At 33.8% G+C, this 24,509-nt stretch overlaps 1 protein-coding gene across 1 annotated transcript in view; it reads right to left on the reverse strand.

The window, feature by feature from the left end:
• Window positions 1–23,578, reverse strand: part of LOC124373716 (dynein axonemal heavy chain 7-like) — a gene marked incomplete at its 5' end in the record, with an annotated part of 76,293 nt that extends 52,715 nt beyond the window's left edge. The window contains 16 exon segments of the mRNA XM_046832060.1: window positions 1,407–1,587; window positions 3,880–4,109; window positions 5,137–5,295; window positions 5,908–6,048; window positions 7,013–7,126; window positions 7,208–7,349; window positions 8,634–8,806; window positions 10,397–10,615; window positions 11,051–11,198; window positions 12,621–12,769; window positions 14,121–14,296; window positions 16,526–16,649; window positions 18,517–18,681; window positions 18,683–18,715; window positions 21,100–21,324; window positions 23,447–23,578. Of these exon segments, the coding sequence (XP_046688016.1) occupies window positions 1,407–1,587; window positions 3,880–4,109; window positions 5,137–5,295; window positions 5,908–6,048; window positions 7,013–7,126; window positions 7,208–7,349; window positions 8,634–8,806; window positions 10,397–10,615; window positions 11,051–11,198; window positions 12,621–12,769; window positions 14,121–14,296; window positions 16,526–16,649; window positions 18,517–18,681; window positions 18,683–18,715; window positions 21,100–21,324; window positions 23,447–23,578 (2,511 nt within the window).
• Between the last annotated feature and the right edge of the window lie 931 nt (window positions 23,579–24,509).

Genomic DNA, 24,509 nt, shown 5'->3' on the forward strand with positions numbered 1-24,509 from the left:
ACTTTAATCTTGGTTGATTAATACATTTAACAGCTTATTTATGATGATTGTATTTAGTAAACAATTTCATTTATATTAAGAAATAATACATAACAAATATGGTACAACTAAAAAATTATATATTTAATAATATGCTTTGATACCAGAACATAAACATATAAAACAAAATTTAAAGATAAATTCAACAAAACAACATGATCTGCATCAAAACAATTGTCATTACAAGTATACAAAATGACAAAAATGTACAGATAACTTCAGCTGTTAAGTGCAACAATCATCTGATTATTAATCAGCATTTAAACAAAATTAATGAATCGGTTAATATATTTTACGCGAGAGATGGCCCTCAATCAAACCTTTACTATTCAGTTATAAATTATCATAGCAAAATGAATTGATATAAAAATGTGAAAACATTTACAAGAGGAAATATTACTTTATTCTTAAACTGTAGATTTTATGACAAACGCATAGGAATAAGACATATTAAGACATTTTTATGCTTTATTCCTATACATTTTTTATAATGCTTGTCCGGTATCATGGTGATATCACCTATTAAAGCTTCTCCACCCCTACCTCGTACCTGTGCTTCCCTGTCATCAATTTCCTGCACACGATGATGATAGTGTGAGCTTCTTCCTAACTTGGCCGACTCTTCCTTCATCACATTAACCTTACCTGCTACATACAACTGCTTCCCAAACCCCTACCTCATACAGTGCTACCCTGTCATCAACTCTATGCACACTAACACTGAGCTTCTTCCTACCTTGTCCAGCTCATCCTGCATCACACCGACCTCATGTGCTGCAACACCAGCCTTTCTACCCCTACCTCATACAGTGCTACCCTGTCATCAACTCTATGCACACTAACACTGAGCTTCTTCCTACCTTGTCCAGTTCATCCTGCATCACACTGACCTCATGTGCTGCAACACCAGCCTTTCTACCCCTACCTCATACAGTGCTACCCTGTCATCAACTCTATGCACACTAACACTGAGCTTCTTCCTACCTTGTCCAGCTCATCCTGCATCACACCGACCTCATGTGCTGCAACACCAGCCTTTCTACCCCTACCTCATACAGTGCTACCCTGTCATCAACTCTATGCACACTAACACTGAGCTTCTTCCTACCTTGTCCAGCTCATCCTGCATCACACCGACCTCATGTGCTGCAACACCAGCCTTTCTACCCCTACCTCATACAGTGCTACCCTGTCATCAACTCTATGCACACTAACAATGAGCTTCTTCCTACCTTGTCCAGCTCATCCTGCATCACACTGACCTCATGTGCTGCAACACCAGCCTTTCTACCCCTAACTCGTATCTGTGCTTCCCTGTCATAAACTTTCTACACACAATGATACTGACAGTTTGAGCTTTGCTTTACCTTGGCCACATCCTCTGATTCTGACTCCACCTTGGTCATTATCTCCTTGACATCTGCTGCTGCCTGCTGAAGTGCTGGCTGTAGCTGTATCAGCTCATCCTGCATCACACTGACCTCACCTGCTGCATACACCAACTTCTCCACACCCACCTCGTATCTGCGCTTTCCTGTCATCAACTCCCTGCACACAATGGTGGTTTTGTTTTATTTTTAGTTAAATATAAAAATGCTGCAAAAGGAAAAATAAGCACAAGAAGATAACAACTTTCATAAGTTACAAATTCATGACCTGATCTGTTTTCCCATTCTCTATGATTGATAACAAACCATAATATTACATGTAATGGTATGCAACGCACCAGTGTTTAAAATCAATCATAGGAATCACTAATAAATACCAAATCAAATGTTGCATAATAAATTGGGTTGTAAATTTAGTGCAAAATTGTTATTATTGTTTGAAGCAAATTCTGATCTGGGTTTCATTTTATGTTTGCCAGTAAACGGAGTTGCTTTGAACCAACCACTAAAACATCCATTGTTAACGAAGAAAATATAACATATTTCAAAATATATAATAAGGAGAGCCAGAATGTTCATTCCACTAGCCTCAAACTTGATGGTAATGGTAAGTTACTACTTTAAGTACTACATGCAAAAACTAATGTTAAAAATTTGTATCAACCTTACTCAGTCATCTGTATTAGACTTACAGTCACTTCACACAAAACACGAAAGAAGAACAGCTTTGACAACCAATAAAGTACTAAAATTTTCATGAACATAACTCAAAAATGACTTATAAACAAAATTAATAGAAAAATAATTGTTAACTTAAGTTTTGGTATCTTTAGCTCATAAGATATTTAACACAATTGGCAAAATCTGAAATTTTTATTTCAAAAGTTATAAAGAGATTGAATGATTTTGTATAAAAAAATATTAAAGTAAGATAGAGACAATATGAGTTGTCTGATTATGAAGAAATACATTTTTTTAGTTATTTTAAAACTAATAATTAACTTATAACGAATCTTTGGTCTAAAAGTTAAAATTTCTTAAGAAAGCTTTTGAGACTTTGATTAACCCTTTCAGGGCCAGGACCAAATATGAGATGTTGCAAAATTTTTTCACATATCATATCCCCTTGTGGCTAGTCAAAAGTGCCAGGCTAAAATTGGCGATTTTGCAGTCTCTTAGATTAAAATTTATAACTTTTCATAAAAATTAGAGAATGACCTGAAAGTTGCACCAAATTACTCATAGAGATATATACTATCAACAAAAAAATGTATAGATGTAGTTTTAAGTAATTTAAAATTAAAAAAAAAAAAATCATGTTTTAATGGATTACATAAAAATTTTTTATTTTTTTATTTTTTTTTGTAAATAACTAAAAAAGGAAAAATAATTTTACTGTGGGAAGCTATGTTATTATATTTTACATTTAGAAAGGAACAACCATACAAAATTTTGTGGTATTTCTCTCATAAATAAATTTTTTATGACACATTTTGTATAAATATGTATAATTGTACTTCGCAACATTTTATAAATGATAAAGCAACTACTCTTACACTGCAAGAAACTTAAAATAAATATTCACATTATGGATGTACTGGTAAACAGATGATTGTAGGATCCATAAACAGTTTCAATACAGTTAAAAACACTATTTACCAAGAAATATTTACACAATTTTATTTGAAATTTATTTACACTTTTTCTATTTACAAATATGCTACTTACAATTTCACTCCCGTGAGATCGCAAATTGTCAGTCATTGTAACTACTAAAACTACTAATATTTACAGCAACAAAATAAAATAATGAAGAAGAATCCAGCATACAATGATACGATTACACTAAAGCATAAAGAATTAACAACAATAGATTGAGTCAACTGATAATGTCACGTGACAATTACGAAATAAAAATGCATAGACCTCGAAAATAAAAATAATATTCATATTAATTATCTACAAATATACCAGGGAATAAAAAAACATAAAACTTTAATCATTTGACGTCGTATTTACTTAATAAAACGACGAATATCAAGGCGGCAATATATTGCCGCCTTGATATTCGTCGTTTTATTAAATAAATACGACGTCTGGCACTTTTCAGACGCGATCTATGGCGGCAATATATTGCCGCCTGGCCCGGAAAGGGTTAAGTGTCTATTGTGTAAAATGTCTAGTATGTACAGAAATAAGTTTTGTCATAACTAAAAGTATTTTTATTGATTTTAAATAATAACATATTGCTTTGTTGTTAAAAATTTAATATATGTATTACAAAAAATATTTGGGTCAAAGTTCAAAAACTTTCTATTACTAACAGCATAGTACCATAGGAAAAGGTCTGTACATTATGAATCTCCAAAATAAAAAGCCCAAAATATTTATTTTATTATTAATATATAATACATTATAACACTAAAATGTAATATTTGTTTTGTTCACTTACTCTCGTTTCTTGGAAAGCAAATCTTTGAAAGTGTTGATCAGCTCCAAGTATGATGTGGGTGTGACATACGTGTGCCTCTGTAGCCTCAGGAAGTACTCTACTGCCATGTTGTGGGTGGAAGTGTGGAACTCTTGGCACATCTCGATGCAAGCTGTTCGTTCATTCTCTGGCAGATCAATTTCCCCAAGGAACTTGGTTGCCACAGCCAGCAGTGCGTCTGGCGGCCATGCCTAAGAACATACACACCTTTCATGCCATTATGGCCAAAACATAATAGTGAATTGTCTACAAGAGACTAAACAAAGTTAATAATGTTTAACTGTTCAGTTGATAGAAGTAGAACTTTAAATAAGGTGTAAAAAAGATGGCAGAAGGTTGAAGTTTTTGAAGCTTAAAAGCATAAAAACTAAAAATATTCTGAACTGTGTTAAACAATAATAAAAGTTGTCCCATCTATTTACAAACATTTTGACACCATAAACACATAAAAATTAGCCAAGAAATAATGTAGATAAGCTTTTATCGGTTTTAATGCTCAACAAAATTTTCATTGTTGATATGATTATGGTATCATTACAAAACCATGTATATCTCTTGAAACTGGAGGGTCTGCTGTTTGATTCTCACACACTTGAATTTTTGCTCACCTATGAACCGTGAGATACCAATCGAGAAAAACCACTTTTTACTTTTAAAAGGTCATGGAAAATTATTCATATAACTGTCGATCCAGTTCCAAAGGAACCTTAAATTATGAAATAAATGCAGTGTGTGTCCTCTTATATGATAGTGCACACCCGATCAATATTTTGTTGAGTGACGGCAGAATTCGACCTGCCCAAACGTTTGTCGTTTTGAAATGAATTACCTTTAAAATTCTGAATACCACCTAAAAACAGTACCACAGGATGGTGCTTCAATACCAAAGGCAACTTTGGGATGTTCGTCGCACTCCCATAGCCCAAAAATACACTCTCGATAACTCTATGACTTCATAACATTAATCTTTTCAAACAGATGACACAAGTACACTGATGAAATTATATTTGCTGTCCGGTACTGATAGGTGCTCAGAAAATCAGATAAGAATGATAAGATTATTGCTCTATGCACGGTCTGCCAGTATCTCAAAACTTTCAGAGTGACCCTTGTATGTCTAGAAATAGGTAGCATACAGGTACAAACGAAACAGCACAGTCCCATATGTCTATACTAATGGATCAACTCAAGAATCTGTTGGTAGGAAAGTAAACTTACCTGGAACCAATTTATGGTGCAGCAATTGACCAAAGCAGGGAACTTCCGGATTCTGTTCCTGAACCCATCACCGATAGGGCTGAATGCAAGAACCACGTGCAGCTGGTCCTTCACGATTTGTACAAACAAGTTGAAGAGAGCTACAGGGCTTCCATCTGTCTGTTGTAATAAACCAAAACATAAATATATATATTATGGCACTGTTTTATCTGTAATAAGTAAAAAAAGGAAAAAAAAACATTGTTGATTAAATCATAATTTAGTTATTTTATAAATCACCCAAGTCAAATTATGGGAATTATTTCAGAAAATTTGTTTACAAACAAACATTTTAAATTATATACAGGGATAACCTTTTAATAAAAAACTAGATAGTTTGCTAGTATGTCCACACCGAAATTCAAGTAGTTTCAAACATGGCCTTTTTATAATGAACCCAAAAGCTGCAAAATGTTGGTTATTTTTGTGTAAGATAAAATGTAGGAACTGTTAGTTTGACTAAACAATAGAATGCAATTCAGTTTGTCATTGTTGTAGAAAATAAAACTTTTGGTTATTTCAAACTGTAGTAATTACTTGATCCTATGTAAAATATCAATTGACAAGAAAAGAAAATTGAGAGTTAGAGGGTTACTTTATTTTTTAAATATCACCTGAGTGCACGTCTCAATTGTAATGAAAATGTGTTTTGGTCATTTTTAACTACAAGTTACAGCCTTAAGTATGAAACCTTCTGAGGTTACAACTGTTACAGTTACCACCATAGCCTACCTGTTGAGATTTATCTTTCTGGCGATCAATAACCCTCATCTTCTCACAAATGTCAGCCTTCTCATCAGTACCAAACAGGTTTGGCACCTCTCCTGAGTTAAGCATGTTGCTTATGTCCTCCACAAAAGCCTCCTCTTTGATCTGTCAAATATATTAGTATTTTTATATTAAACTTTGAATATTCAGGCAATGCACAAATTGTGTGACAGTGTTTATAATCAATTACTGATTAATTTTACTATCATGATACACAGCTGGAATTCATTGATAATGTTCACTGCGTGATAGCAAACTTTGCTGTGCAAGATAATTTACTTGTATGCATACAGCACAACAAAACATGTTTTTATATCACACTGGTTTAATTGCTAACCTGTTTGCATGCTAGAAATTATTTTATGTGTTGATCACTAGAAATGGGTTTACCACAATCGTGTTGTGAGAAGACAGTCTTCCTGTAAAATTTTGTAATTGAACTGTTGTCAGCACTACTGAACAGATTGTGAGCTCTTTTTGTTACATATATCATATATTTTACAATTAATTCTGGTTGGCATAGTTGTGTAAAACATTACTTTTTCTCTTATTGTAGCCAGTTAATGTTAGTTATTGTTTTAACGATCTCGAGGCAAACACTCACAGCTGTAGCCAGTGTAATGTAAAATGGATTGTTTACTAAGTTATTAAAGCTAAATATTGAGGTCATTGTGAATAACAAAAATAATACTATTTCTCAGCAAATAATTTTAAAACAATAACTTCCAGTTTTTATGTTGGTAACAAGGAACACAGATACCAGTGTTTGATGCTTTTCAACCAAACTGCAACTTTGAAAATTCATAACACAGAACCTTGTGATCCAATTGATCAAATTTGATTTACAATAGTGACAAGTGTACTGGCTTTGAGTGCGTAATTTTACAACTATATGAACAACGTTGTTATTAAATTACTATCTGAAATTTTATTCTTAACCGGATAGTTACAATCCTTCGCCATTGGCCTATAGGAGAAATCTAGTTTTTAAGGATGTATGTTGTAAATAAAATTAAAGCACAAAGAAAATAGGTACACATACAATCTGTGCAAAACCAAAAACATTTACCTGAGTATCAGTGAAAAGAAACACAACGTGTTGATCACTGGCACAAGCTCGTAGTAAAGTGTGTTTTAGGTCTTCGTGCCACTCGTACATGCCGTACAGTTTACTGATCTCCACCTATGAAAACAACAATGATTGTATCTCCACTATTCACTAAACTATATAACTGTATATAAAGCCTTCACTCGTTACACTTACTTGGACGATATCATACTCGCAGATGTGTGCAGCTAATCGTGTGAGAGATTGTCTGCCGCTGCCTCCCACCCCGACCAGTAAGGCATGGCTGCGAGGCTGTTTCAGAATACGGCAAATTCTGGACAGGTGTTCTATTGCAAACCTGGAAAGTGTATTTTATTACAAGGTTTATAATAATACCTTTAAACTTTTACATTTTCTTGAAAAATTTTCAGAATTTACAAGTACTGTATGTGTAAATGTAGTGTTCTCAATAAAAATACTGCATTCTTGCTGAAAAACATTAGAAGCAATATAAAATTTACAGTTAGTGGTAGGTTATATGTGAACATATAGCCACATGTACATACTTAAGCAAATAAAATTTGTCTATAAACTAAAATTTGTCATATACTGGGTGTTCCAAATTGTATGCATATTGAAAGGATCTTGGAAACTTTTAAGAGATACAGCAATGATTAAATGGACAAAACTGTGCGTAACAACAAGAACAACAAATCAATGTGCTTAAGTTAATTATTGGTTGCGTTGTTTACTCGCTGTGGTCAAAAACTGTTTCTTGTCAAAATGTATAAATTGTAATAGCTATATTATTAGTACCTATAATAGAACGTTTTCTACATGAAATTTCCTCTAGATTAAAAATATTATAATGAACAGTTTTTCCAAGACTAAAAAGCAAAAGGTCTAGAGTTTGAATACATTTTCTTAATGCTACGACCCAGTTTTTTCATAATTAAATAAAATTAGAATATTTTATGATTTCGAAATATTATCAATATACGTTCCTTGTGGAATCATAAATAAAATATAAAACCAGTTTTTGTATGGTTGTTTGAAAAGAATTTGTATTTAAAACCAGGATGTTTGGGAAACCAGTCAGACTTGCAATGATATGTCTAGTACTAACATGGATATACAGTAAGATATATATCTTATATTTAAGGAGAATTATTAATTTGAGGAGAAATTTGTCATAACAAATTTCTATTCAATTATGGCAATGGGAGTCTAAAGAAAACAATTTAAAATGTTTTGAAATGTATGTAACATTTCCTAATAATTGTTATTTGTACCTCAAATGGTTTGTGAAATACTGAGTACATGTAAATCCAATGAGAATAAATTAATAATATTTAAAATCTACATACTTCTTCTGGCTGAGCTGGAAGGACTATTTACAAGGAGGAACACTAAAAAAAACATCACTGCGATGACAATGAAACTGATAAAGTAACAGTAAAAACATTTGAGGAGAAAGTGGTATAGTTACTATAACAGAGCACAACCTCCTAACCAACTGACTGCACTTAATTTCACAACACTCATTGAGTAAAGGGAAAACTAGAAAGCCATGTCAGCAGATTTTGTGACAATATTTAGAGTTCTCCCATATCCATGTCGAACTCCTGTTGAAACCACTAACCTGAACAGAACCAAATTCATTGGCTTTTTGCTCATGTTGTTGTATTCGTTTAAGTAACCTTCCACAATGACGCGTAGAGCATCCAAATCAGTTACTTCAATATAGTTTCTGGTGTCAGCTTTGGGGTTAGCAAAGTCACAGTAGAGGAGACGACGCAACTCTGTTTCTCCAACCTGGAATACGGAAAATTGTGATAATAGGGTCATGTATAAGAAACCACTTTTGCATTAGAGGGCAATTTAAGTTAAAATTATATGTAAGAGACTGAATTTTTCTTAGGAAACCAAATGTACTTGAATTGTAATTAACTGTTAGTTTTAAGCACAAAATTCAATCAGTTCGCAGATTCAGCTTCTTTTCTTTGTCTTTATCATCTAAAGTCCATACCTATTGTAAGGCTTATGGTTCCTAAACCGACCATAAGCTTGTGTTCTGCCTACCTGTATTTCACCATATCAATTTTGTATATATAGTTTTTTTACTTTTGGAACTATTGGATTTATTTGTTTGATCGTTTTTATTTTTCATTACTTGTTTATTTTTGAACTAAGAATTAAAGTTTTCGTTATATAATAAATCCATAAAATCGCAAAAAAAAAAAAAAATACTCGCACTAAAACAAAAAATGACATTGAAGCTTACTAAAACTGTACTTCAATACCTTTTCTATTGTGCATGAATTAGTTCTATAATCTGAAACTATTCAAGGTTATACTAAGGAGTGCATCATATTAATGCACACTCAGACAATGATGTGACAATAGAACGCAGGACAATACGAACGGTTGAATGCTTGCGCAGTTGCAATGTAATTAATCTCATCTATGGCTTGTTTTAGTTGTACAATGTCAAACTATGATTTAGCTTCTTAGCCCTAACTTCACCTGGTAAAATAAGACACCTTTATTATTTATTGTATTCCTTTTGTTTTTTTTGTTCTCTTAGAACAAGAAGCTGCTAAATTGCACTTAGTTCTAAAAGGATCTTTGCACTGCTTCCAGAGTGGCAGGATATTCTGGATAGGCAAGGATAGGGGTAGGATATCCACGAGGAAGGGTTTTGAGCTTTAATTTCAGTCATATTTCCTTGGTAAAAGGGAAAGACAGCTCCATATCAGCCTCTCAGTCAAAGCAGGAAGAGGGTGACATGCCTTTAAGTCTAGACCAGCAAAAGATCTTAATACTTTGGGAACCCCACCATCTCCAACAGTCATCTCCCATAGTAGACTACACCTATCAATCTACCGTTGCACCACAGTATCTCGATATTTGTATTTTACAAGATTACTGTCTGACCGTTAATTATTAGAAAGTGTCATTAGTAAGACTAATGATTTTTAACACTTTCCACTTTAATTGGCACTTCTTTCTGCATGTATTTATGATCTTGGTATCAAAATAATTACATTAGGATTAACTTAAGTTTATTACTAATAATCCTGCTACAACTTCTGTTTTATTCTTTACATATTGTATTTGTGTTAATATTTTATTTGAAACAACAAAGTAAGTTAATGTTTTACAAATAATTACAGTTTGAACAAAATATCTGCACTTGGTTGTCCGCCCAGGTTATTACCAATCATACAGACTAAAATTTATCATTTAATATATTAATGATATGTCCATAGTTCATTGGATAAAAGGAATTTCTGACAATGAAAGTTCCTTAACTATCAATGAACGCTTTTAATACAGCAATCATACAAAAGTCATATAAAAAAATGCCAGAGCTACAGCAAACAATCAATCAATGTATCTTACACGGCTGCCAACTGGCTTATCCTTTACAAGGTGGGCAAACATTTGGTTTAAATCTTCTTCAAGATATTTCTGAACAACTACATGCAATGTATTGAATATCCAGTCACGATCCGTGTCATCCACCAGCCTGTCATAGTAGACTCTTAACACCTCGTGCACCCACAGTCTCTTCATTGCTACCAAGTCTTCCATAGCTTCTGGAACTGACAGCAGAACACCCTGCAAGAAGATGAACAGTTAGAAAAGGTTGATGCAACCAACGAATGATTGAGACACCTATTATTGACAAAGTTTTCTTGCTCGAGGAAGTAGGCCTCAAGCAGATGGTGAATTGTTCCATTCCTGCTTTCCAATTTGGTTAAAATATTAACTCTGTAGGATTTCTATACACTTGAAGCTTCTAGAAGACTTCTCTGAAGTTCCTCCCCTTTGGATCAGTTTTCTTAGTTTATTTAATTCACCAGCACCCATCAAATCACTGACCATGTACATATCTTTGACCCTGTTTCTTTGGTCTGTATATCAATAACACATAAATACTGATATTTTTATCAATTTAGTTTTTACTGAAATGAGTCTTCTTGATAAAAAAAACTGTTATATTAAATACATGAAACATATAAACTCAATCAAATACAAAAATTTCTAGAATACCTGAATTACACGTGAAAAATCCCTGAGGTTGAACAAATAATGGGACTTGGCAGGGGTAGGCAGGAGATTCGCCAAACTCTGCTTGTAAATGTATAGTGTAGCGGAGACCAGTTGATCTATGCAAGGATCAAACTCTTTGCTGAACCCTCTGAAATAATAGATAAAATATTAACATGATCTAAAGTTGTTCATCCCTCTACAAGCTCCTGAGTATAAAGGTTTGTTACTAACATGTTTTACCTGACGCATTTGTAGATCTGAGACTGGGAACTTGTTAGCTGCTTTATCAGTACATGCAATTCAGAATTAAGTACATACAAAACAAAATTTGTCTATTCTACTTCATTATTTATAAGTTACCACATGATGAAGAACAGATGTCCCAAAGCAAATGTTTTTCATCTTAGCCCCTTAAGAAAAACACAGCTAGTTTCTTTGTGGAAGGGACCACATAAAGTTTGTTAGGCACAGTTTGATATTACACAGTCTGAGGTATTCTATAACAGTTCCATATACCATTTTCTCTCAGGACTGTTTTTTAGGTTACATCAAGAGGGTGTTTGCTACATACTCAGAGGACTGTGCATGATTTGTTTCATGGGGATGGACAATATGAACACTGTAAACTCTATATTGTTACCTTCCTATGTATGCAGAGACACTAAACCAAACCTGCTGATCAGAAACTATTTCTGGATAATAGAGTCCAACAAGAATTTGGCTGTCTAGTGAAGGCTTAATAGTATCTCACTGCCATACTTCTTACTGGTCCTCCTTGGTTCGTATTTGGGCTTCTGGATAGATGAGTCCTTCGTAAACTCATTTTCTTAACTCAGAAATGAGTTGATCAATGGGAATTAGCCTCCTTAATCATGATACTGGCTAGTGGTTCTGATCCTATCTAGTAAGCATTCACTATCTGGAGGGCAACCTTCCTTAACATCACTGTAATCTTATGCGTGTAGTGTTCTTGCAGCAACATATCCACCCATATGTCAAAAACAAGAAAAATAAGATGTGTGACGGACATGAGCAACTGCTATTTGATTGTCACAAATCTGCTAACAATCTTAATTAGACAGTTCAAAGAAGCGGTGATTTCCGCCTTTCACCTAATATCTGCTCCAAAAACGTGAACAGTCTCAGGATGATGTCAACCTTCAAACCAAGATATACTATGACAGTCTAGGTCTTGATGTCTTTCCACTCTACCCAGGCCTGGATGACAGTATCTATCCTCTATGATGAGAAGGTTAATGTTGATCTTTTCAATAAATCATTCCTAAGGAGTACACACTTACATTCCCAATCTCTTTATTTCAAAATATTTTAAATTTAAATATATTTATAACAGCAATCCAACTTGTTTGAAATACAGCAGCTTCATGATTTATTTTGAATTAGGTTTCTCTAATTTATTTCAATTTAGATTTATTCCACACCCCAGTGTGGTGTGCTCTTCAATCAGATTAATCCCCTCTCCCCAAAGCCAAGTCCTATTTACTACACCATTGATTCTGAATTCTAACAAGACAACAATTACTAGAAAAAAATCATGTGTTTCTCTTACCTAGTGTCTAAGTGCCACAACATTATTTTGCCAAATATCGTCACCATTGTCTCATCTTCAAACTCGTTTATAACAGTAATGTTGAAATGGCGGCTAAACCGAGGCGTAACAGTGTTCCCTGTGCTGGGAGGTCCCATGCCACAGACCAACTGAAACCAATCAGCAAAACTTTTAACATTGATCTGATAACAGCACTTCTCAGCACTAATAAGATAATGTAACCAAAGTTTTGTTCATCCTGTGCAGGTTAAGAACTTATATCACTCTTACCATGATTATTTGATGTAAATAATTTATGATGTGCATTAAACACACACTTGGTTATTTGAAGACGGTAGAAAGTCAATTATATTCTGGAAACTGAAAACATCATGTAGAAGAAGAACATATAATATAAATTTGATAGTAACACTAACTATTTTTCTACATCGTCACAGTGAAGTTTTATGACACATTAAATTCTCGTACTAGCAGTTTCATTACCACATGCTGAAATTTGCAAATGTTTTATCCTGATCATTTTAACAACAAGAACCGATTGCGCATCAAGTACTCACACGCTGTCGTGTGACTGAGTAAGTTTAAGACACTCTTGCCCAGTCCCTAACTATGGTACTATTACATTACACAAGTCTGCCAGTGTTGGTTGTGTGATTTTACTACTTCAGTACCTAATTACAATAATTATGATGTGCGCTCTTTTATTAGGTATTGAAACATAAAGATCTGTACATAACCTCAATTCCAGGTTCCAAGGGAAGCAAATTTCACCCATGCAATAAAGGCAAACACATTTAAACTCTCCCTAAGTTCAAAAACATGTATAAAATAATTTTCATTGAGTAATTTTCCAATAGAAATGCAGCAAATGCTTATGTCGTTAAAAAAAGATCTCTAAACACTGTTCTTACCTCATCTTTTATCCTGGGCACAACATTTTGCTTACTACAATAACACTAATTGGGGCATATATAAGTATATGCATGAAATCAAATACAACAAATTTTTTCTTCGACTTCAAAAATTGTCAAAGGAACACTATTTAATTAACAAAAAAGTACATTAAGCAGTGCAGGTGGTAAATAATTCATGATAATTTTAATAGTAAATATAACTTCTCAAATAAAACAAGCTGATTCAATGTGTATGTTGAGTTCGCTTCGTTTCACATCAGCTTAGTGCAGCATCTGAAATCTAATACTGTCATAGACTTGACTCCTGCAATCGGGAGTCCACGTCCGTCTGAAGAAATCCAAAAAAGTTGGTGACGTAGAGGTGTTCTCATTGTCTCATGTAGACATCTGATGAAAATTTGTTTCACTGTTTCAATTGTGCATCTCATTTGCTCTTGTATAATACTGCAACTTTTACTATGAAGTAAAACAAAAAAGAGATGATTTACTTTGTCAGTGCATAATACAGAAAAACCTTGAACATTTCATGTACCCTGTTAAAGCATTCTCTTTATGCAACAAAATGAATATTAATGAGGAGATGTACCTGTATGTCGATGAGTTTCATGGCCACATTGTCCTTGCGGTCATACCAGATGCGGTGGTCTAGCCACTGCCTCAGCAATTCTATAGGTGGCTGTGCTCCATATGTTTCTTTCATCGGCATGCTTACATCATCCACAAACACCACACACTTCTTGCCCAGAGGCGGACCATAAACCCCTTAAAATATGATTTAAAATAATAATAAAATAAGATAGAAAACTATTGATTCATTAACAGTAGTTTAGCAATTGGAAAAATAAAATAGAAAATATAGCTTCGCTAAAACCTTCATGCTCACTTTTAAGACTTATTTCATAAACTTTTATTCAAGGCAGGAGTACGCCTCATCACGTGTGGCTTGTTATAAAGAGGTTGTATGCATAAATGATTTTTAAAATCTTTAATAATTGGTCTCATTATATAAATAAAAATACTAAATTTTAATACTATTTAAAATTATGATATCATAATTATTATAATTAATTTTAAAAATACTAAAATACTAAATACTAAATGTCAAGTATTAGCAATGTAAAAAATGCAAAGTATATTCTTTTTTATCTTAGAGCAATTTTATAACTTTTATTGTTTAAGTGTATAAATTAATAGTGATGGGGCATGCCTACATAACATAGTTACTACTGCCGGGGCGTAACAAATCTCAGTCGATTCTTTGCCTCGTCTATGAGCCTCTTCCATGCCACCCTATCTTCTGCCAGATCCACAGACCCTCCACACCGGGTCACATCTTCGACCACTTGATCGCACCATCTTATCTTTGGCCTACCCAAAGGGCGCCTTCCTGCCGGTACCGCCTGGTAGACCTCTTTTAACCTTGTGCCCTCCTGTCTCCGATGTACATGTCCTAGCCAGCTAATTCTCTTTGCCTTCACCAAAGCCACAATATCAGGATCTTGGTATACATTGCGTAATTCTCTATTTTTTCTTATTCGCCACACCCCTTCATCACATATTGGTCCAAATATTTTTCGGAGAACTTTATTCTCAAAAACAATCAACCGCCCCTCATTTTTCTTCGTTAATGTCCATGTTTCACTTCCATACATTAGGACTGGTTGAATGATTGTTTTATAAATTCTTATTTTGGAGCATTGTGACAACAATCTTGACGTAAAGAGTTTTGTACACGCCCCAAGACACCTATTTGCATTAGCTAATTTGCTTTGTATCTCTATATCCTCCACGTTTTTGCTGTTTATTGTTACACCCAAATATTTAAAACTTTCTACACAGCCAATCGAGTAGTTGTCAATGCTTAAGTTTGTTCTCACATTTCCAGCATGTCTTCCAAAATGAATAATTTTAGTTTTATCTTCATTTAGCTCTAAGCCTACTGTTTGACATTCTTTTAATAAAACTTTTTGTTAGTGTGGAGAGGTCATGCAAACTTTCTGACAAGATCACTACATCATCCGCAAATGCCATTACGTTCAGGTCCACTCCTAATTTAACCCCTCTTTGTAGTCTTTTAACTTTTTGTAATGCCTCTTCCACAGCCAGGTTGAAGAGAGTGGGAGAAATCCCATCTCCCTGTCTTACTCCAGTGTTTGATAAGAAGTTTTCCGACATTTCTCCATCTATTCTTATTTTGGCCTTTGAGTCACTTATACACATTTTTGACAGTCTTATCAGTCAACATAACATAGTTACCAATGTAAAAAAGAATATGTAGCCTAATGTATGAAGAATACTCAGAAAGTAAGAAATGTTTCCACCTGACACTGCACACGCTAATCACACACATGCACGCGCACGTGCACACACACACACACACACACACACACACACACACACACACACATATATATATATTGGTGTGCTCATGCTCGGCACATCAGTCAGCATTCATTCTTGACAACGCAGCTCACTGCTGCCCGTTTTATATTTTATATAATTTAAAATGTGTGCTGTAATTAAAAATCCCACCAATTGTGAATCTGTAATTTGATTTTATTGGGAAAGAATTTAAAACAAATACAAATTCATTGGGAACCTCTGTGAAGTGTACGGGAACAACGTAATGACTGAAAGTTCTGTCAGGAAGCGGTGCATTCAGTTTAAAAATGGCAGAACAAACATTGATAATCAAGAAAAGAGTGTACATCCGAGCATTGTGACTGATGATCTGGTCGCAAGGGTTGATAAAAGATTCATCAAAAACACCATTACACAATAACTGAACTTTCTATATTTTTCTCAAAAGTTTCACAGACTTAATTGTTTGAAATTGTTTCACAAAAGTTAGGCTACCACAAATTTTGTGCACAATGGGTGCCAAAAAGTGCTTACAGATCACCTTGAAAAACAAAGGATGGGGCAGCTTTGGCATTTTTTGAGGCTTACCGTACCACAGTTGTAGTGATAAGAATAAAAGTACAAACATACCTTTTCTCCTCTTATCTAATTTGGTCATAATTATATCTTGGGTTTGGTTGGCTGATGTCTGAGCAGAAAAGTTTATGAACATGGGTTTATATACATTGTTGTCAACTTTCTTCAGTAAGAAATCCTGAAAAATTAAGAGTATTAATATACTTACAGGGTCATTTACTAAACACAAAATTAGTTATGAATCTAGTTTCTTGAGATTTATGTAAATAATATTACAGTAATTTTTCAAATTTATTCAGCTTGGTTCAAGATATAAGTAAGTGTTTTAATTCTAAGAAAATGTTTAATCTTAATCTATTTGTTGTAAAAACACTTAAATAAAGATTTCTAGTTTTGTACATTATTTTATCTTCCATTCACAAAATTTAAAACTCCAACTAGAATATGTTCTATATTTTTTCTAAAACAAGATATGGCCAACTTTATCTACACTTGTTTCTTAAATTTATATCATTGTAAGCAGTGACGTAGCTACCTTGGGTGGCACCTGGTGCGGAAGTTGGTGGTGTCACCCCATCAAAAGTAAAAGGCAAAAAGTTTTATATAATAGAGGTCATGGATCATGTATTATTTATAATATTGAAGAAATAGCAAAGCAATAATAACTAAGACTGATAAGGAATTGTTATACAATTAAAATTTTTTTCTTTCTAGTTTTGACAGCTGCAAACTCAGCAATAACTTCATTGAAATTTATATTTTGTATTGCCTCGCGTTCGATGGCTAATATACCAAGATTGCTAAGCCGCGATTGGGTCATTGTTGCCCGCAAATAGTTTTTTATTACGGTAATTTTAATTTACTAAAACTCCTCTCACATGAAGCTATGGACACGCAAACCCATGAACAATTTCAGTGCAATCATAAGATTTGAAAGAGATTCTGTAAATTCCAATTCTACAATAAACTTTAAAAAATTTAGAGACACCCATTATTATATTAGTATAGAATAATACACGTTTAACAATTCACTCCAACCAAACATAACACACTTCACGAAACAAATGACAAATGTTGCAACTGAAACGTCAAATATCGTAAGTATGGGATGGGGAATCCCCCAAGACAGCGTCAGGCTCTTTTGTGGGAATCCTCAAATTATACATGAAGCTGAGCTAGTGGAGCAATCCCCGAAAAAGAAATTTTTGTGCTAGCAATTTACTTATTTTGTTTGTACAATGTTCTTAAAATTGAGAGACCGGGTGGGTGTCACCCCAAAAAAGGTGACACCCGGTGCAGCCCATCCCCGTCACCCCCCCTTTGCTACGCCACTGATTGTAGGAAACATTTAATAATTTTCATTTCTTCTGATAAAAGTTTACATAAACTGAACCTCACCATTTCACAACCAAGACACTATTTATAAAAAAAATGCTGTAGCATTAAGAGAATTGTACATTGTCATAGAAAATCTTGATATGCCGTACATTAATCCGCCATTCCCATATGAAACAGTTTTTGACTTGATCTAAATAAAATCTGATCTTTATGGGCCTTCGAGTAAAATGCTCATAAAGAGAATCCACTGTATGTAAACTCAACATTATCCGTTATTTACCACACCTAGAAACCAAGAGAAAGGAACAGGCCAAGAACCAAATCACATTACAGAATAGAGCAGTCAAGGATTCCACTGATATGAGAGCTTTATTACAATATGATGAAATATTTCTTTTCCCAATTCATTGTTGGTTAGGATTTGAATTAGAATATTTCCCATGATCACAAATTGAAACTAACCAATTTTATATATTGCTTTCTTTGATTCTAGCATTACAGTATTTGAAACTGCATAAGAATTTATCTAAAAAATCCTAATTATAACACAAAACATGATTCAGTTTTATTATTTATCACAAAAAATTATTTACGGAGATTTATTAGTACTGATAAAAATTAGAAGTACTAATTTTAGTCAGAGGTAATCCATTTCTTTAGAAAAAGGTATGAAAAAAACTATAAAAAGATGTTTGAAGATGATAAACCTGAGTATATGAAGATTTGCCAGTCCCAGTTGGGCCCACAAACATGACAGGTTTCTGATGCAAGACGAGTAACTGTAAAAGAGCTATGTTCCTCACAGTCTCCACTGTAGGGACTATGATCTGGTTGACAGGAATGTCTCTGGGGATGGGAGGAGCAGTGGTCAAACTCCTCAGACCACAGCTTCCACTTTCCTTTGCCCTAAAACATGGTGTGTCACAATCAGTTATTGGAGGGGAATCCCAGAAGTCCATGTCCTACTACACTGTATACAGCTTATTTAGTACACATTTGTTTCAAATGGTGAGCATTTTAACAGTTTACTCTAAATTTACAACAGTCATTGGTTCATCTGGAATAGTTGTGTTAGATTAAAGCAACTATTTTTCTGGAATGAATTCTGTTTGGTTCTTGTTGATTTATTACATGAAGAGCATACTGTAAAAACTGCCAGTTTGAATTAAAAGCTCTGAAATTCTCATTGGTTCTTTAAAACATCCTACAATAATAGACAATGCTATGGTAAAAACTTAAGTATGCCAGTGGCTTTGTTATATATAAAAAGTGAAACATCAATTGACATCAAACTTCACATTTTAGTTGTCCATCAACTTCCTAAATCAATGAAATTTCCAAAGTCAAAAGTCAACGATGTCCAAAATGAACTTTGTATTACTTAGACATCAGACAGTCAGGCTACAAAGGAGCGCAGTCTGGTTACACAGTAGCTATCCAAATGTAATCTGGAAGAAAAGGTATTCTAATTGCCTCATTAGGCACATAATTGAGTGGACTACAATGTTTAGACACAATCTTTAAGCATGGGTAGAACAACCAAATTTTATACATGTAACGTAGCTGTGGTGGGAAGGGTTGATTAAAAGCTAATATTGAGTTTAGCTCCATTACACATTAGCATCTGAAATCTGACACTGGTACAATTTGACCAGATTGATAGATCTCTTCAGACATATGTTGACACCAAATTTCAGGAATTAATCTATACCAGTCTCAGATTTCAAATGCTGCACTAAGTGGAAGGTAAAATGGAGCTAAACTCAAAATTCTTATTTAATCAACCCTTCCCATCATAACTGTTATTTGAGCTAAACTTAATAAGTGACGATAACCATAATTTCACAGCATTTTTCATCGGATCCAAAGTGCTTTTGGCCAAGCTCGAGCATCATGTGCAGAAATAAGTGGTAGTCAGACGGTACCAAATCCAGGCAGTACGGAGGGTCATCGAATTGCTCCCAACAAAACTGTTTGGGTGTCACCAGCAGTATGAGCCCAAGCAAAGTTGTGAAGCAACACAATTCCTTCACTGAGCTTTCCTCTCCATTTGTTTTGAATTGCATACCGTAGTTTTACCAAAGTCTCACTTTATCATGCTGCATTGATGTTTTCACCTCTGGGAAGAAATGTAGTATGCAAAACCCCTTTCCTATCCCAGAATACAGTGCACATGATTTTTTTGTGCTGACATTGTTGTTTCAACTTTTGATTTTCTCCGTTCCATTGATTATTGTTTGGATTGTGGTGAGACATGACAAACCCAAGTTTCATCACCTGCCACAATTTGGTTTAAAAAGTCCTCTCTCTCTTCACTGTACCATGTGAGAAATGTCAAAGCACTGCCAAGTTGCTTGGTTTTGTGAACATTGGTGAGCATCTTTAAAACACATCTTGTGATGACCTTAGGAGTCCGTAACAATCATGTACAAAACAGTTCATGAAATTTGCAGAAATTCATTTGAAAGTGTTGTTATTGTGAATCGTCTGTCTTCATGGATTTTTTTTAATCAATTTTCCTTACCAGATTATTGTTGACTACAGAAGGGCGACACTAAACCTCATTGTGGATATTTGTTTGGCTTTCATTGAACTTCTAACCCAGTTTATCACTATTCCATCACTTATTGCATCTTCACTGTAAAAGTCTTTAAATTGACAATAAATTTCAGCTGGTTTCATATATCGCATCTTCACTGTAAAAGTCTTTAAATTGACAATAAATTTCAGCCGGTTTCACGCTCTTTGAATTCAGAGATAAAAATTATAGAACAAATCTCACAGTCGGCAGGATCAGTAATTGTTTTAAAACATTATAAATGTTCATAACAATCAGAAAATACAACTTAGAGCAACCAAAACGGTATTAGTTGAGAGCCAGTAAACAAGAAATACTTACACGCTTGTGCGGAACGCTGACCACAGTGCTACTTTGATGAAACGATACTCACTTTCCAAATATACCTCGAACAAAAATCTTTGAAAATTCACTACAGAGAAGTAAGAGCAAAACATTTATAATTACTTGTACTATAATATCCTTCCTAGCTAATACTACTGAGTTCAATGGGCTATAAATATTGTACCTCAACTAGAAATATTGTACCTGTAAACCTCTATTATAAAGTTTTCTGCACATCTTATTGTATTCATGCTCTTCATTGTATTTAATAAATACATAAAATGGAACATACTCTGTTTAATATACATACATCACTTATCTATAATAACTTTATTTAAGATTCTAAAATAAAACTAATGTTTTTAGTTAATTTTATTTTAACACTTACTTCTTTGATAAATCGGTAGTCGAATACTGTTGCCTGCTCAGGTATAGTGTAAATGTAGGGCTTCAAAGGTGGTATTATTAATTGGTCGGGAATGCCAAAATCATCCTTCAATTGAGGTGGAAATTCCTTTTGCAAAAGCCCGTAAAAGAGAGCACTGAAATTCTCTCTGCTTGGGCTGTTTAGACAGGCACCAATCGACCAGATGCAAGAGAAAAAGAACACACCCTGATAAGAAAAACATTCAGAATTTGAATTAGGTTAAAAGAAATTTGTTAAACAAGTTCAATTTAGATGTAGGACTAGTTTTTTTTACCCCAGATAACTTGCTTACCTTTAAATATTTTGAAAAGTGATGGGATTTAAAGATAATCATAACAAAAATGTTTGGATTATTCCTTAATCATAACTACTGAGATATTCCTTGAGTATACCACTGATGTATGTTACAAATAACTAAACAATACTAAATCGCTCTAAGGGGATTTCAGTTCTTCTAGTAATGTAATATTCCAATGTTAAAAAGTATATGTATCGTTTCCAAGTACTTCTTTCAGTAACCCAAGGATCTCTGAATATGACTTTTTCATAGAAACGTAGAATTTAATGTTGGTACGGTGCTCTTATGATGGCATTTAAAAATTCACTGAATAACTCTTTTGATAAAACAATTATCAGCTTTTAATAACAGTAACCAAAAGAAACTCAATGGGTTTGTGCTTTCACTAAACATTGCTTTTCAACTATAGGAAATTTTTTTTTCTGCGAACAAACTCAAGAATTTTTTGCCCCTTACCTTGTTTATATGAGGACAGTGGATATCTCCACTGGTATTATAATTACTGTTCACTGTTTAAACTATAGTAATGCCATTACTTCAGCCAACCAACCTTAAGGCACTGGAAGAATTAGCATGTATTTAGACTAATTTAAAATGCCTGATCTATATTTTTAGCATTATGTAAAGTGAACTGATTTAAACTGAAAAAGCTCAGATACAAGTTCTAACTGGCTAGAATAGTCAGGTTTGCAATGATTTTGATATACTTTAGATATTGAGCTTGACACTTTTCTTTGTAGCTTTAGTAGTAAATATATACAATTTTCATCTAAAAACCATTTAAAATTTCAGGGGAGTTTGGCTGGCAGAATTTAAAATCTTCTATTTTGGGAATATTTCTACATATTTCCAGGAATGCATTCTGCTTTACTGAGATTATCTTGGAACATTCATATTATAACAATACATTTTTTATCTTTGGGGCATGACTGAAACTCCATCTAGATAAACTTCCATAGAAAACAAACTTATACGGTCCATAGCAGTCCTACCCAAGTGTCTAGAAAATTCAGGACAAGATATTCAAAATATAGAGTGTATATCAAGGACAAACTATCATGGTATAGGATTATTGCATACACTGCCTTAAATATTTCCTACCATGAAATAAGAGAATTCTGGTACTGTTCCAGTTTATACCAGCCAAAGTGGGAAGAGGGAAGAAGGGTCTTCCTCAGCTGTAGCTCTGAAAATGGTACGTGGCACTAAAGGAACACTATCCATTCCAACCATCATCCTCCACAGTGAACTACGACTAGAAGCAGTGCTTGATTCGAGACAGAATGGACTGTTTCAGCACCTCTCATTAACGAAATAAGAAACTTTCTACTGCATCTCAGAAATACATTAAAACACTGTTTTGGGATCTCATATTTTAAAAATCTTCTGGGAGAAGGCTCCGGATCCCATTTCTTCTGGGAAGTATCCAGAACCACAGGAGTTACAGTTCCATCACTTCTAGAAATAGTGCATAGACTAGAAATGTCTTAAGATTTGCAGTTAGTGACTTCCCATTGCTGGGCATCTATTAGTAACTTAGGATGTTTATGAGAAACACAGTTCTTAATAAAACCATTTATAGTTTTACTGTATAAGTAGAGTAAACCTGTCCAACATGAATCATTTTGTAGTTTTACTACATTTATAATAAAATAAAATGAAAATAGATACAAAAGATTGGTCAGCTAACAAAACACATTATTGTCAATAACAGAAGGAAAGGAATATTGGGAAATACAATTATTCACGATACAAATTTACCTGGTTTTTAAGTTCATACTGTTAAAGTTTATACAGTATTCTGGAGCCTTAAGTTATTATTCTGTTCTTTAGTAAACTCTTTCAGTTCTCAAAGTTTAAATTAAAGGAGTTTCTTCAAAACTCAGAGATGGACGGTACTAAAGTAAGCATTATTTATTTTTAATTATTGGCTATGCTTCATATTACATTAACTTACAAGAAAAGACACTTCCTCATTATTCTGCACAATAGTAACTATGTTAAACTTACTTCTAACTGAGCTCTCGTATCCAAATCTGATATATTCTTTATAAAATCTTCATCATAAAAGTCATCCATAAAACAATCGTACAAGTTTGTCAGTGATCTGATGAGGTTGGAATCTGATGATGGAAATATTTCCTGAAAATTAAAAATGTTTCACTTGTAAATCATTATTGAAAGTTCAATATAAGAAAAGATAATTTCATGTGATTCAGTAGCTTAAGGCTGTACATTTGAACTGAAAAATATTATTGTCAAAATCATACATGGAAAATATAAAAAAAAACAGTAGTAAATAATAATTTCTTCTTATAACATTAAAAATTGATTATAGTGGTTAAGATCTATACAATAAACAATATTTTTTTATAAACTACTCATAATTTTTTTACATGTGTTATAAATTATTATAGAAAAAATATTTTTCACTAAGATTGTTATAACTAAACTAAAAACTATTTGGCACTGATGAAGACATGCTCCGAAAGCCTTATTGTAGGGCCTGAGCCAGGACTGTGGAGTAGGCCTTCTCCTAGAGTAAAGCTCTGAGAAAAGAGGCTTAGATCCGAGACTTGAAGAAAGGCCTCAGGACTAAGACAATAAAAAATGTTTAATATCTCTCCATATGCTAAATGGTCTAGACTCCAGATCTAAAGAAGGAGGACATACCATTAATACTTGGAAGCCAACAGGACCATTGCCCTCTTTGTAAACATCTGATAAAGGTGGGTTTAGGTAAACACTGATAAATTGCAGACGCTGCGGAGAGACAGATTTAACCAGCATAGCACATACGGCTAATTTTTCCGCTCTGTTTATAAAATCAGGAAAACATTTCTAGGAGGTTATATCCGGAGCCCAAAGGACATCAGAGAATAGGAGCTTACAAATCTAATCGATTTTTTGCAGAAGCCTCAGATTTGAGAGTTACAAACAAGTAAGGGTGGTTACAAAGGTTTATTTTTGGACTAAGTGCAGGGTCTTTGACTCTTTTCCTAAGGGAACTTATACTTTTTTGACATAAGGAGCTTTTTTTTGAAGAGGCCTATTTCAAAATGGCCAACGTGGT

This window comes from Homalodisca vitripennis, unplaced genomic scaffold (assembly GCF_021130785.1).
Source record: "Homalodisca vitripennis isolate AUS2020 unplaced genomic scaffold, UT_GWSS_2.1 ScUCBcl_6213;HRSCAF=13315, whole genome shotgun sequence".
Lineage (NCBI taxonomy): Eukaryota > Metazoa > Arthropoda > Insecta > Hemiptera > Cicadellidae > Homalodisca > Homalodisca vitripennis.